Source organism: Contarinia nasturtii, unplaced genomic scaffold (genome assembly GCF_009176525.2).
Source record: "Contarinia nasturtii isolate CC-2019 unplaced genomic scaffold, AAFC_CNas_1.1 Cnas_scaffold_1699, whole genome shotgun sequence".
Lineage (NCBI taxonomy): Eukaryota > Metazoa > Arthropoda > Insecta > Diptera > Cecidomyiidae > Contarinia > Contarinia nasturtii.
In genome coordinates, this window is record NW_022199032.1 from 3271228 (window position 1) to 3287412 (window position 16185).

The 16185-nt window shown below is 32.7% G+C and overlaps 1 protein-coding gene across 1 annotated transcript in view; it reads left to right on the forward strand.

Annotated features, from left to right (window-relative positions):
• Positions 1–2630: 2630 nt before the first annotated feature.
• LOC116347115 (tachykinin-like peptides receptor 86C) overlaps positions 2631–16185 on the forward strand; it is a 34181-nt gene continuing 20626 nt past the window's right edge. The window contains exons 1-3 of the mRNA XM_031777550.1: positions 2631–2644; positions 6703–6746; positions 15000–15267. Of these exons, the coding sequence (XP_031633410.1) occupies positions 6740–6746; positions 15000–15267 (275 nt within the window). The 5' untranslated portion in view covers positions 2631–2644; positions 6703–6739. The remainder of the gene's footprint in view (positions 2645–6702; positions 6747–14999; positions 15268–16185) is intronic.

Below are 16185 nucleotides of genomic sequence, written 5' to 3' on the forward strand. Positions count from 1 at the left end.
TGAAAATGGCAATTGGTGACATTGGTGATGGGGAGGACTGAGAATGTAAATGAATAGAGAACAACAGAATCAACAAAAAAAAAGAAAAACAAGCGGAACAAGTAATAACAACGAAACAGAGAAAAAAAGTTGAGAAACAAAAGTTGTGATAATATCTGATGAACAGATTACAGAAATATGCATTATTTTCGCGTAGTCTAACCAAACAAAAGGTGGCAACGAAAAAAAAAACAATGAACTTGGTAAATTGTAACGGCAATGACAAAAATTCACTTTCCATTTGGTCTTGTTACATTCCAATGGATCCCATTTCCTTCGGTGAAATGTTGTTAAAGCGATTTATTTGTTTTTTTTTTTTCATACTTTTTCCTATAATATCGAACTGATGAAATATTTTATGCAAATCTCCTTCCCGCTCTATGTTCACATTGCCATTGAGAGAAAGTCAAACCAATTTGGTGATTTTTTTGCTTCCTCTTCTTACTTTTGCATTCAGCTTTTTCTTTTGATTTACCGAAAAATAACAAAGAGAATCAACAAAAATGATAAGATTCAATAGCAACAACACACATACACAATACTAAATTACTCTGAACCCGTAACAATTTACTATAAAAATTTATAACATTTCGCATTGTTGTCAATGGATCGATGTTGTAGATCCATTTTTGGTGTGTATCAAAGTGCTTCACGCTTTGTGAGTGCGGGTGTATGTATTTGTGTGTTTGAAAGCAAAGTAATCAACAAGCGCGTTCTGTAGATTCAATTCTACGTTTTTTTTTTTATTATTTTATTCTTTTCTATCTTTATCTCGCTTTGCTTGGATTGCATTGATATTGAACGCTTCTACATGACACCAATTCTACATGATATCGACTCACTTTCATTCGATCGGTGTTATTGATATTGCTGCTGTTTTTGTTCGTCTATTTTTTTTGAAGAACTTTGAAAAAATCATTCACATCCATTTCGGTCATCGTTGCTGTTCGTTGAAATTTACTTTTTGCTTTACGTTGATTTCGTGGAATAATCGTTTCGCAGAAATGCAAAGATGAAAAATTTGAAAACACATCGAAGCGTGGGCATTTTGTTTTCTTTATTCTCAAAAAATGCAATTATTCACACTTTTTGTTTACATATTTTTATTGCTTTTCAATTTATTTTTAAAAAATGACGTATTGTTTATATGATCTGCGTGAATCTATTATTTGGTCTGACATATGATTCTCCGTTGGAGTTTTGCAATTCATTCAATTTCATTGTTGTTGGGTCTGTTGTCCTAGTTATTATGCAAATTATCTGCACGTCATAGATCAGGAGCGTTCGGACAAAGCAGACAAAATGAGTGCCGCTGCTACTTTTCCTATGAAATAGTGGACACTTGTTAACTTTCAGAACTTGAGATTGATGAGAACGTATTTCAAGGCAATGTTAAGAATTTACCGAGAATCGTGCGTATCAACTCATTGTTTGGTTTCTGTGCCATCTCCTATGTTTCGTTAGTTCTAGGGGGTAAATACGCTTTTTTATCCACCAACATTTATTTTATTCTTAAAATCTGATTAAAACTCACAATATCTCAATTATAAAGATCCATCAAAGCCTACATCCAGAATTATTTTTAGATCAGAATATCTCCCAAAAATGTAAATTTGCGTTCATATCTCTCGATAGCTCTTGAATTCGTTGAAATCTCCTGATTTTGTTCATATTTCTATATATTTAAAAGCGCGGTTACCCCCTAGCGTTAGTTATAATGTTTTATTTAGTAAAGAATGTAATCTCATACAAAATTCAACTAGATACACATTGTATATACAATGTCACATCATGTCAATAATTCGATACATCTAGAACGTTCAATCATTAAATTGCGCAAATAAATTGTATATCCATTTACAGCACCATTCTATATCCCATTCTACACATCAAGTCAATACAGTGCCTCGTGTTAAATTATCATTACAATGCAATTCCCATTTTGTCATATTCTTTTCCGTTTTATGTCATTACCTGTAAACTGTGCGCTACAGATGTAAAAAATACAGAACCTTTACATTTTTTATATGCGTGTATTCAACTGAATTCATTGGTCGATGTTGCGATATTTGAACTGATTTCATGTGTGCTATTGAGTGTGCGTATGAATAGAACTCCCATTCAAATTCAAATGTGAATGTGATGCATGAATGGGAGTGTATAGTGTTTTCGAAAACAATGGCAGTTACTGGTACTCAATCTGTAACATTCTCGGGCAAAATAAACGTGTGAATGGAGACGACACCGAAAACAACGTCGAAAGTATCAATGGCCATAATTGCCGTTGGTCGCCACATTATGAAACGTTAGCAAATACGGTAATGTTAATAAATATTAAAAGTCCAACATGATATCCAATCTTTTATTATTCTTATCCTTTTTATTCTTGGTCCAAATACTCCGAATGGATCGTTTTTATACACCAAAATGATGTATTCAAGAAAAGAAATCTAGACACAAAAAACCGCCGGGTCTTGCTATGATATTCAATAAAATGTGGGTATCGGCCAAATGAGAGCGAATGAAGGGAAAAAGGACATAAACAAATCCCAAACAGACTACGGAATGCGTTTAGTATTTCATGTTGACTCTTTACGTTTCAAAGGTATTCATATGTGAACAATTGTTAAACATAATTCAGAAAAAATAATGGAAGACCGAATCTGTTGGCATCTTTTACTTTGGTTTTGTATCAATCCTTTTTTTAGTTTATGTGACAGCGCAATGTGAATTTGACAGCACACATTTTATGTATGTGTATGCGTGTGTGTTTTTCAGCGTCAGTGTGTGCATTTGACTGTAAGTGATAGCAAAAAAATGTGCTGAAGGAATCTAATTATTATGTTTTTATGCTCTCATTTTGTTATTGTAGGATTTTTCGGTGCCTCCTGTTAATTCTCTGGTTGATATCTTATGGCATTTTCACATTCAATAAGATTTCAGTTTTCACAACACTCTCCAAGTTCCATCCAATTTATAACAATGTATGTCAATTACGGTCGAGTGTGTTTGCCTTTTCATATTCCTTTTTGTTGTTTTCATTTGCCCCTGTGTGTGTGTGTGTTTCTTTGTCAATTTAAAGAAAGCTTAAAATCACTTTATTCCGCATTTATCTGTTATAAAAATCTGCCAAGAACTTATACAGTACCATATTCACTGCGATTATTGCCAATTGCACTGTTAGTCAGTTCGAGTGGCGAATAGATAGCGAACAAATAAAAGCACATTTCCACTTTTATTGTGGATCATAAAACAGTTGCAATATTCTCTTTTATAACCAAAAACTTGAGCAAAAACTTGAGCAAAAACATCCAATAATAGTACCGGAAATGTACTCCGATTCCGTACGGTATTTGAAGTGTGTAAATCAAAATGAAATATATCATACGATTTCCGGCAATGTGTTCATTTGTTTTAGTGTTAAATTGACATATTCATTGAATTTGTCCCATAAAATACTGTAAATCGTTGTAGATCTTGTACATTACAATATACGAATGAGTGCAACAGACATGAAACGAAACTTTTGCAGCAAAAGTATGTTTTTGCGGTATGAATTGAAATGACAAGCATTCATGCATTCAGATGGGAATAAATACGTCGCATTTAATGTGGTTTTCTTTTAATAAACACTGAAGTGTGAAAAACTCATGCTTCTCAGATTCTTGTGCCATGAAATCGATGAAAATGTTTCGCATCGTTTTTGTCTTCGACATTCTCTCGCCGGCCAAAAGTTTTTGTTTTATCTATTCCATAAGTTTTCTAATCATCAACGTATGCCATCATTCCAACACATTACAAAGCCATATGCACGATGTGAATATCATTCTTTCATGATGAGAAAATTGAACTGCAACCATCTCAGATGGGGTACGGATTGTTTGTTTTTATTTTATGTTACGTCTTAGAAAGCGAACAGAAATGACGAAAAACAGGCACAATTCAAATGCCAGACGCAGCGATTTAAATGACAAGAACAATTACACTTACAACAAGAAGTTTACACAACTTTCATGCGAAATAAAAAAACGCAATGCTGATAAATTGATTTGATGTGTAATGCTCATATTTATCCCATGAAAAAGGCAACAGTAGCGAAAGAAGATCAGTTGTGTGCAATTCTAATAAGACGAATGTAGCTTGTTTTCAATATTTCTTTCTGCTTCTTTTATTTGTTCTGTGTATTATCACACTCAGACGAAAGGATTGAACGTCACTCAAGTGCTGTTAGCTTCCCTTTATTTAATTTTCGCTATCATTTTCAATTCTAATATTAATTTATTCTCAGCAATTTGGATTAGAGCAAAAAAAAACATTCGTAAAATTTGACATCCAATGGTGTTTTTGTTGTTGTCCCCCTTTTTCAACTTTTCATGTGTTTGTAATCGGCATTGAAATGAGGCGACAAATCATGTAAGTCTACTCACACGAAACCCAGCAAAATTCCCAAATTAATTACGAAGTGTATATCAAATGGATTGCGTATGCCAAAAAGAATATGTACAAAGTTTGCGACGGAGTTTAATTTAATTTCTTTATTTTAATGGAGGCTTTTTCGTTGCAATTTCAACTGCGGGCCAAGGGCCCACAAATATAATAATCTGCTTCAATAATTCAATAAGTCGATGCTTCAATTTAGCAATAAGGATATCCGCTTGAGCCATCCACTACTGAATAGACTAACATCATTCTCTCTAGTCGCCGTCACAGCCAACGGCTTTTCTCTATATTTACGGCTCATTTTTTCTATTTCTTTCTGCTTCATGGCATTCTTTATATGGCGCAAAATGTATCGATTCTAAGCAAAAATTGTTCGGAAATTTCATCAGCAATTTCACAAATGAAATGACTGCACCATTACTTAAATCGAACACGTATATTGTCAACTTGAAACTGAAATAATTTTTTTTTTCTTTTTGTTTGTTCGGTTGTTATTGTCATTCATAAGAGCGCTTTAATCAAATCAAACCAATCCGACTATAAACGAATGAGCAATTTTGTGATTCAAGTTGGATAATCTAACAAATAAAATGCCATCGCCAAATATCGTTGGATGTCTGATTTAAATTGTCTGATGAATTACAGAAATTACACAAACCCATCCCCGCCCCCAAATCTAAACTATAAACAAAAGTGGTTTCGTACATTGCGTATTACAAAGTTACGAAATCTCTTCGAATAAGACAATGATGCATCGAAACGAAACGAAAACGAATTACATATTTAAATATGTTCTGACGATATCCATAACCATTGATGATTGAGTATTTGAACGGATGTGTTGTGTATGATTTTGTACAAACAGTACCTTATATTCATTCGTATGGTGTGTATGTAGAAAGTTAAACGCGCTTTTTTGTGGGCACTTTTTTTATTTCGTTTGTATCGCTTCGTCTATTTCGTTGAAATTGTAACAGCTATTGATTTCATTTTATGTTTTTATGCTGTAAAGCGTTTTCGTTTGCTAGCGTACTTCTGCTTTGTCTCGTTCAGAGTATGCATTTCATCCGTCTATTGTTTTTACTGTGCGGCACTGCTCGATTTTTTTTTGCTTAGCTCGTTTTTTTGCTCTGCATTATTCACAAATTGTGGGAAAAAACATAACGAAGTTCGGTATGAATGAAGCGTGGTGGTATCGATAATGTAAGAGGAGTGAATGACTGTAAATTTGAAATGTATGCAGTATAAATAACGGTACTTTAATTCTTTAAGGCATTTTGAGCAGACAAAGCGAGAATGTGAATATATATATATATAAGATGAATTTCTCACATCTATTGTTTTTTTTCTTCTTTTTTCTCCTTTTATCTTCTTCCCTCTTCCTCTCCCTTTTTTCTCTCTTTATCTCTCTCTATCTCTCTCTCTCTCCCAACCGAAATTTCATGGAATAAATAAATTTGTTGAGATAATATCGATAAGTAGCTTTCAACTATTGGTATATGTTGCTCTTCTGTATCTTCAATTTTGCCATATACGTATGTGTGTGTGTGGGTGCTATGTGCTTCATACATTCTTTTCTTTTATCGCACTTCCAATGACTAGCTGTCATTTAGTGTTTACTTCAGTTAAATTGTCTTGCCCTTTGAAGTTTCCACAGCGATGTCAAGTGTTTGGTTTCACTACATTGTGTGTATGAACGTCAGCAATGTGCATCGTATTGAATATTATGTTCAAGAGAGTGAGACACACACACACACAGAGAGAGAGAGAGAGAGAGAGATAGAGAGAGAGAGCGAGAGAGAGATAGAGAGAGAGAGAGAGAGAGAGAGAGAGAGAGAAGAAAAACGATTTGAAGACGTCAGAGCTGGAGTAGAAAACTAGAGTATGTTACACATGAAGGCATGTTGATGGTGTTCATCTTGATTGCAACCTATAAAAAGTGTTATTTAATAATTCAGTTTGTGAGGACGGTGTATATAAAAAGAATTTTTTTTCATTCTCCTCCTTTTTTGTTGCAGTTGTATTTTACTTTTATTTCATCGTTTACGATGGGAGCATTGTTAAATTCTTTGAAATCGATTTATTTCATTTTGACATGAGTAAACTGTTGTTTTATCTCCATTTCCATTTTTCTTGATTTTTTTTTCATTCCTTTACTTCTACTTTACTTTTTAGTTTTTGCGGTGCATTTGAGTGTCTTTTTTCGCGTTGTTCATTTTTCAGACGTTCTCTTGCATCTCTCTCATTGAATCAGTGTGGTATGGATGGTAATCGTCGTATCATAAACCGCGTATGTATGAACTCTTTCCAACTTAAATTACACTTGACTGCGGTCATGAAGCTTTGCTCAAGACGATTCAACTTTATTTTTCAACATTGTTTTTTTTGTACCATTATTCGAAAAACTCCGTCAGAAAGACGTTACTATGGCTGTTCATTTATTTCAATTCTTGAATATACAAAAAAAAAAATGAAATTGATAGTAAATTTAGCGATATGGTTCATAACGAAATCCATAAAGCATATTCTCTATAATAAGAGTAATACAAACAACGCACTCAAGATTGATTATTGTCGCAATCCATAGCAACAACGTATTTTCTACATACGAAAATGAAAACTTTAGTGATTCTTTTTTTTTTGTTTGGATGAATCTATTTTTACAGAAAAAAAAATCATTTGTCATTTTTTGTCCTGTGCAAATGGTATTCATTTTTTTACTATGGCTACGAATCACAACGTATACATTGGTGAAATTGAATAACCTAGTACCATTGTCGAGTTTGTAATGAATTCGTCGTTTCACATAGAAAACAAAAACATACCACGAAATAACAGTGAATATAATAATGCCAGTCACATCAATGCACGAATATTTCGTTTTGGATGTAGCTAGAGTGGTGAAAATGGGTGCTCAATTTCAATTCCATCCTCCAAATGTATACTAAAAAATGTTGAAGGGCACTTTAGACCAACAAAAAAAAAACGCAAAACAAAAACCGTCTACATGAAAATGCCTCAAAATACAAATTTATTTTTTCCCTGACAAAGCCACATAGTAATTCGCGAATTATTAAACCGTAAATGAGAGCAGACTGCGTCCAAACCTTATTCGCCCAAGTGATTATATTAGCTTTAAAACATTTACATATCAATGTATTCAATTTCAAGTATAGTATCAGTGGTACACTCACCAAAACTGTATGCAACCACATGAAATATAAAACAATCATGATAATGCTCACACAATTCATTCACAAAAAAATACACACTCAAAAATTATAAACAAATAAATATGTCATAAACGTAGGTCTCTTGAATTTGCGCAAATCATTTTCAATAAAATTAAAACCATCTTTTATTAAAAACATTATTCGCATATAAAAACTTAATATAAATAATTATATAAATACTTGTTAAAAATATTTTCTTGTAATGCACTGATTACTACAATTTATGAAAAACTTTACTTCAAAATAGGAAGGAAATTGCGCATAATGGCTCCTACAGTCGACATAATTTATATTATGAATGCATGAAACATTTATTCGACAGAGAGTGGGTAAGTGAGAGAGAATGAGAGAGTGAGAAGAGAAAAGATAGAACAGTAAATCCGAATGAAAAATTGTTGCTTTTTTTCAATGCCAAATTCCTTTAACACATTCATCGAACGAAAACTACATAAAGCGTACTTTCTCTCGATGACCCTCAAGTTTCTTTTGAAATGTTTGGATTAACAAAAAAAAGGTGAAGAATTAAATAGCGGTAGTTTCATGCAGTTGGGTTCATTCATTTTCAGAAGCATTTATAAGACACGAAGCTCTTTAAATTTTAAAGGGAGCTAATTTACCAAAGTTGCATTCAGGCTGAAGTACACTCTTCGCTTTTCGAGTGATTTTAATTTTCATCGAGAGTCATTTTACATTTCGATTCAATGGGTTGTATGCGAGATGAACTATTTTGTGACATGTATACTGAATAAATGGCATTTTGGAGTTGAAAAGCTTTCTCAATTTGTTTTTTGATTTATTTTATATTTTAAAAAGCAGCGTGATAAATTGCTTGTTCTGTATTTTGAATGAGAGGCCAACGTACGTGCAATTGACATTAAAGACACAATACAAAGTATATGAAATAAATAGCAAAACTATTATGATCTGTGCAAAAGTCGTATTTCTCCGTTTCTTTTGGTTGCGCATTAATTTTTGCATAAAATTTACTTGAACGATATTGTTCCAGATGTTCAACAATACCAATTCAAAGCGCAATGCTTTTGTTCGTAAATTGCTGATACGGGTGAAATGAAATTCATTTTCATTTAAAATAAGACGTGCTCCCTAGCATCGTAATGAAGAAGAAAAAAGTTGATTGTATAACGTATATATGTACATATCTTACTATTATCCTTCACAAATATTTCCTTCTCTTTCAACCGATTTGGTATACAGGGTGACGCATATAATCGGGTTTTCCAGGGGGTGGGAATTTTGAAAAACCCTTTGGGGTATGTTGAGGATGAAAAATAGAAAATTTCTATCGGAGCAGAATTTTGAATTTTTCCCCAGGGGAGGTGAAGGTGCCCCCAATTTTTCAAAAGTTCATCGGATCAAAAAATAATGTACTACAAAGTTGTTCAGAATGACGAGAGACAATTTTTGGGCCCCTGCCCTCCAAGTCACCCCTACCCTTAAGGGAAAATCAGATTATATGCGCCACCCTGTATATAGAAAGGTGTGCGCATGCATTTCTTCAATGTTTATCAGAAAAACAGTGCCTACATTCATCGAGCTCATTTTTTTTAGATGGTGAAAATATGATATCAGTTTATCGCTGCAAATTCAATGAATATGAGAATAAAATGCTAGAAACGAATTGGATAAAAAAAACTGCGTTGGTATATAATTCGTTCGTTGACCGGGTCTCTCATTGGTTATACTAATGTCATCATGTCAGTCATATGGTATATTGTTGAATGACGTGTGAATTTCTCGTTTGTTTGTTTTTTGTGTGGGTGGTGGTAGGCTCATGTATAGACAATTATACATGTTTTTCTTATTTATGTTATGCTAGAAAAATAATTTCCAGAGATTGCGCGAAAACGACTGAAATGCCAATGTTACGAACCTTTTTTTAATTTTGCATTGCAATGGTATTACGACTTTTTTCGAATATTCAATTCAACAATAGATTACGAAACATAGACGCATTTACATTGAATGTTGGTAATTCACAATTTTTTTTTACAAACATGAATGACGCGCAATGTTGAAAGAAATGAAAACAAAAAACACGTTTTGAAACAGAAACAAAAAAGAAGCTATTTTATTTTAGCCCAATTAATGTGTAAACACAGATAAATATATAAAGTTGTGTATATTGACGATATATATTCAGTTTTCGTAACGGTAATGGCACAACTACACTTTACGACATCCTCTTTAAATCGATTTTTTTGAGAAATTTCATTTTTTTAAGTTATGAAAATGATGGGGAACGATGAATTGGGGAAAGCTGATTTAAGGATCAAAAGTATTGCACCTGTTCGGGGTATGAAAAAAATCAGCCCCTGTAAAAGGTCAATTTTTGGGGTCAAAATGGAAATTATCAAGTAGTATCACGTCCAGATTTCAAAATTAACTATATAGATCAATAGTAAATGAAGAAAAAATAATTTAGTGAAAAGGGGGGTTGCCCCCTTGGGTATTAGTTGGAGGGAGTACCCAACTTGTCCAAAACCTCATTGGATCAAAAAGTGATGTATGGCAAAGTTGTTCAGAATGACGAGAGAAATGTTGTAGGGTAACTTGTATACATCTTTTTGTTGAACTTTCACTTTAATTGTGTGATTCAGTTAAAGTTTAAATTTGTACAATACATATTACCGTCAAGGGTACACATCTTAATCCGAAAAGTTTCCAGTGTGTAGTTATTTGGTTTTAAATGTTTACCCATTTTGAAAAGAGTTACAATTATATATTGAAGCCATTTGATGCAATAAATTTGGGTTACACATCTGGAAATGCAGAGCGAGAGCGTATTAATAATGTGAACTAAAGTTAAATTCTAATTCAGTTTTGTTTGATTGTTTCAAATGCTCATTTAATTTGTTGTTGCATCGATGGAAAACTGCTGCTACTGCTGTTGCACGCTCACAACCAAATTTATTAGAATTTTCTCATGTTTGAAATGAATGCTGCTTTCCGCCTTATATTGCTTACTCAGGTTTATTTAAATTTTTCGGTGAAATTCACATCTGGTGATTGAAATACACACACACCCATACGAAACTTTTATTTCTATTGAATAAGCAAAATGCATGCAACCAAATCCGAAGACATACAAAAAAAATCCCGTTGAAAATCATAAATTTTCATTTCAAATGAAGAAAGTAAGAAAGAATGGAAAACACGAAACAACGATCCATTTCAAACAAGGCATTTTCAACGAAAAATTATTATCATAATTTCCGGATTGATTTACTGATATGATATTTGAGCAATTTTTGTTTGGCATAACAATTTGTAATTTTTTCTTCATTTTTCTGCCATAAAAATAGCCCTGTCTCATATATTTATGATATCAACGTTATATCTATTGAATATATCGAGAAGAGAGTATGTTATTCAGCGCTTATGGCTGAGTAATGTCTGAATAAAAACATACTCTCCTCTCGATATTTTCAATAGATATTTAGAGTTACTTTATCGCAATTTTTCATATGAGACGTTTCGCCATACAATATTTATTCCAATGGCCAACCCATCAAACTAGATACATGGAGAAAAATAGCTTCTTTCGGCTGTGTGCATTGAAAAAAAAAAGGAAATAATTTATTTGGACACGATATTGAATTATACAATGATGTTGTTTGTACAGAGAGTGAGGGAGACATAGAGAAAATTCGTTTATTTTGTTGTCTTCTTCGAAAAAATAGCCAACACAGTAACATGTGTTGTTTAGGTCAGAAAATGGAATTTCTAGATCGAGGAAGCACATTAACCTACTCAAAATACAATAAATGAAATCCCACAAATGGCTGTGCACATTAATTGTGCGAGAAAATAGAATGAAAAGCACCGAATATTTGTGGTAAATTTTGTATTGAAATTGAAAGTACTCGCTGTAACTAAATTGATTTGTGAACGTATATTTTGGAAGTGCTTTCATATTTCCAAGTACCATCATTATTAAAAAATTCTGTTGATTCAGCAAAATTATAACGAATTATTATGGCAATATTGCAATATTTTCGTTTCAATTTAGTGATGATATACTGTTGGGAGTTCCATGTTGTTATTTTTTTTTTTATTCTTTCATCCCATCTCTCTCGTACCCAAAATAAATTAAAAGTGGTACAAAATTGACTTTTCACATGCACATGTTTATTTGTTGTTTTTTTTTTATTAAAATACTTTTGCAACGTCTCTACGGGGAATTTTGAAATTTTAAACCTATGTATGTGCGGTATCGATGAGTTTAACCAAAACAAATTTTTTGATTGTAAAACTTCATGTGAATTTTGAGATGCGAAATTTTTGGTTGCGACATTCATGTCAACATTGTTTGTGCAAAAACAAAAACACACCATCCATATCACTTGAAATGGAAGAGATTGTCTCTTTGAATAGTGTTTACTAAGTAATGGCAGCAGTACCCGCGCGAACGTCATGTAATTGGAATCAACCAGCAAGTATTCTCCATAGAGATAAACTAGAATAAATACAAATAATATGGTAGATAAAAAAAACGCAAACTTCTCACGTAATTTTAAAGCAATGTTACGAGCATCACAATTATAGGAAAGAACACGCGATTTGATTTTGTTAATGGAACGTCGGAGAATTTAGATTAATTTGACGTGCTCATTGTCAATTTCATCACGGCAACGTGTCATTGATGAATGAGGACACCTCGAGATAACAATGATATAACAACACGATGATAGACGGTTATGTTTTAAATTTGCACTAATTTACGAATATTTCAAACGAAACCATCGCAAATTTAAATCACCGCTGACGTGATAATGAAACAAAATGTTCTCATGAAAATAAAATCGCCCGAACAAGCAACAGCATGCGTCACTTGGTCGACTTTGGACATAAAAAGAAAAGAGTTCTTATATTTCTCAGTCAGTTCCTTGAATAGGTGATGCTTAAGTATGACATCAAAGTCTTTTCATAATATTAACTCATTTGTTTAATCGAAAATGAAAATAATGTGTTACAATTTCATTCGAGACATTTAATGGTAATTCGAGTTAGAATTTGAATTATGTGACGTGGCGTCGCATAATGTTTTTTCTTTGAATTTTTTTTCATTTTCTTCGGAAATTAAAAATTATGACATACAGATTATAAACGCCGGTCTGGACATATGAAATAGGACCGAAATCATTCAAAGTTGAATCGAGTTGCATTGATCTCCCATATGAAACTTCAACGCTATGCGCGTCAAATCGACGTTATTCGACGCTATTCCATGTGTATATAGAATTGTACATTATGTTTTACAGTGGTGCAAACGCAAGCATGCGGCCACATATACACCAATACGCGCGCTATACTTAGTTGCGAGTATCACTTGCGTTGTATATTGACAATGTATTTGAACGCGACTCGATTTAAGAAGCGCCATCTCTTTCACGCCAGGTTCTAATATATTTTTTTCTTGCAAATAAAATTGCAAAATTGTATAAATTGAATAAGTTTTGCAATAATAATAACGAAAATAATTAATAGAATTTATAATAAATAAAAAAAATTGAAAAAAACACACAAATATTTTATATTATATGATATGTGGCTTTGCCTTGTAGACTTTGCCTTGTAACATGTTAGACCATGTAGAGATGGTTACGTGGAGAAAATATGTATTTGTCAAACATTCATAAATCGAGTCGCGTTGAAAGCCGACTGTAAGTGATACTCGCTTAGTTGCCTGTTATGTTTTGTGTATTGATTTGAATTGCAACTCAATCACAGTAGACGACGCATGCACACCACTGTGAAAGATAATGTACAATTCTATATATACATGGAATAGCGTCAAATAACATCGATTTGACGAGCATAGCGTTAATTTTTCATATGGGCTATCAACTATATTGAACATAGTTCGAAACGAAAGGAACGAAAAGTGTAATAATATGAATAGATTGGAGATTTAAATTACATTGTTGCCATGAAATTATATTGTGAGTCCGTGCAGCTTTTCCATAGATGTCAACACCAGTGATCCGAAAATATAAGGCAATTGATTTAATTGAAATTTTGCAAGTAACGTGCGAACGGATTTCGTGTCAATTTTTCAAGAAAAATCTACAGTAATAGCTTTTAGCTCCACACGCATACAGTAAATGCAACTTTGGTAATTTAAATTGATCTAATAGGCTCAAATGTAAACGAGACACATTATTCATCTTTTTTGCGGTAAAAGTTTGCATTTAATAAAAAAAAATCAAAATTAAATTATTACTTTAAAGAAATTCGTCAAACGAAGCGAAGTGAAAAAAAAAGCAACAATGTTTCAATATAAAAATGTGTTGAAAGAATAAACGATTTAATGGCGTGCTGGGCATTACATTCACTTGTATTTCAAGTGGTATAATTGCCATATCACATCTGTGGCTTCTAATTTTACTGTCCACAGCGACATAATTAATTAGGATTACTATTACGAATCATGTTGTCATAAAAAATTTAATTTTCTGTCCCATATTTTTGGTTAAATTTCGTTAGCTAACCAAAAGAATTCTCAACAACATCAACTATTTTGGGTTGGTTTTATGATATCATTTTGATGTTGTCTCGGTCGCATTCACTCATCATTTCGTCATCACCATTAATTTTGGCCATTTTCTCTCGGCGCAATTTTTTTCATATGCCCACTCCAAACACCATCGTCGTTTCTCTTCTTTTTTTTTTTGTTATACGTCTTGTGGCTTCAGACGTTTTGCTTTTGTTGTTGTATCTTTTTACCACGTTATCGGTTTTTATTATATGAATAAATTTAAGGTCACTGTCATATTGATCTTTGTAATGTCAAATGCATATAACCTAGCGGAAGTAAAATTACTCTTACAGGCGCTCAGTTATCTTTTTTGATTTCTTTTTTGAACTATAACAATGGAAAGAAGTGAAAAAAAATGTTATTCGTGTTGCGTGCCATCATTTTTATTGCTCTGACCTGGACAATATTAAGATGAAAAATGTGAAACAAATCTCATGGAACATAAAGCTTCACTTGAACCAAGTAACCGAGAGATTTTCATTGGGAATTGCTTGCGAGCCGCATAGACTTGTCAAATAGCACCAACGAGTGTTGCCATTTATTCGTCATAATAATTTGCCGTTTTCATGATAATTACTGTCACCCAGCCATTTAGCATAGATACCGTGTAGCATTACATTCGGTTACAATACGACTTTTCCTTTCATAAGCTTTGTTTTTCATTTCATTTCAGAAACCAAAAGATGCGAATTATTGGATAATTTTGGTGGAATATATTTGTTAAATAGGCAGGAGGGAGGTGAAGAAGAAGGAGAGGAAGCAGAAAACATTCAATCCACATCGATACACGCAAACAATAATGGATTCGCATGCAACAACTGTTGTCAATTGTATGCTATTAGCATTGAAAACTTATCCATTCAAAATCTATATCAATGATAGTAATGGTGTGAGTGCCTTCAATCCAATAGCAGAATTAAATCTAACTAATGGACCGACCATTTTAACGGCTGAATATTCCGTATATGGAAATGCACCAACCAGCGCCAGTGCCAGGTAAGTTTCGCATTTTAACAAATTACGACAATATTATCGACAACATGTAATTATATCCCATTTTCAAACATTTCGCTATTTAATTGTGGGATCGATAACAGTTGGCCAAAACAAAAGCTAAAAATAGTCGAAAAATAAGAACGAGGACAAAAAGCACTTTATATGTGCGTCAGCTTTCAACCACTGAATTCAAATGGTTTCTGCTTTATTTTAACCGCACATAACATTACAAGCAAATAATCAGGAAGCGAATACAAATCCTTCTTTCGGCATTATTCGCCAAATATTATATCCCTTTTTTACGAAACTTACTTTGAAAAACCTAATTTGATATATTTAGTCGAATTGAGTTTGAATCTTTGCTAACTTGTTTATCCATTGCTCGTCTTGAATTAAGTACTTTTGATATAGGTATGATTTTTATTGAACGAAATGTATGCGGTTTTATATAAAAAAAATCAACAAAATCCTAAGAGTAAAATCGAGTTATTCTAACGAAGCGAATTAATTGCTTCGAACTGAAAGCAACCGAAGTATTTGCGAGTGAAGTACATGGGATGAAAAAAAAACATCGTACAAATTGAATATGAGATGCAGTTCTATCTAAAAATGCGTAGGATCGTAGCTTATTCTCGGCACTCAAATTGATTTAACAGAAAGGCAACTTTGATCGGGATGGGAATATTTCCGGTTTTATGCTTTTGTAGAATAAAAATCATTTCGTTTGAGGAATTTATTTCGGAAGATTTTTAAATCTTAAGCAATACTATTGTATTCATTTTTCAATTTAATGCAATAAAAAAAGAGTATAATAGTGAAGTTTAAAAATTGCCAATTTTTTAAATTGATAATAAGTGCGTAATTAACACAATTAACAAACAACATTTTTTGCTCTTTTTTACTTTATCAAATATATTT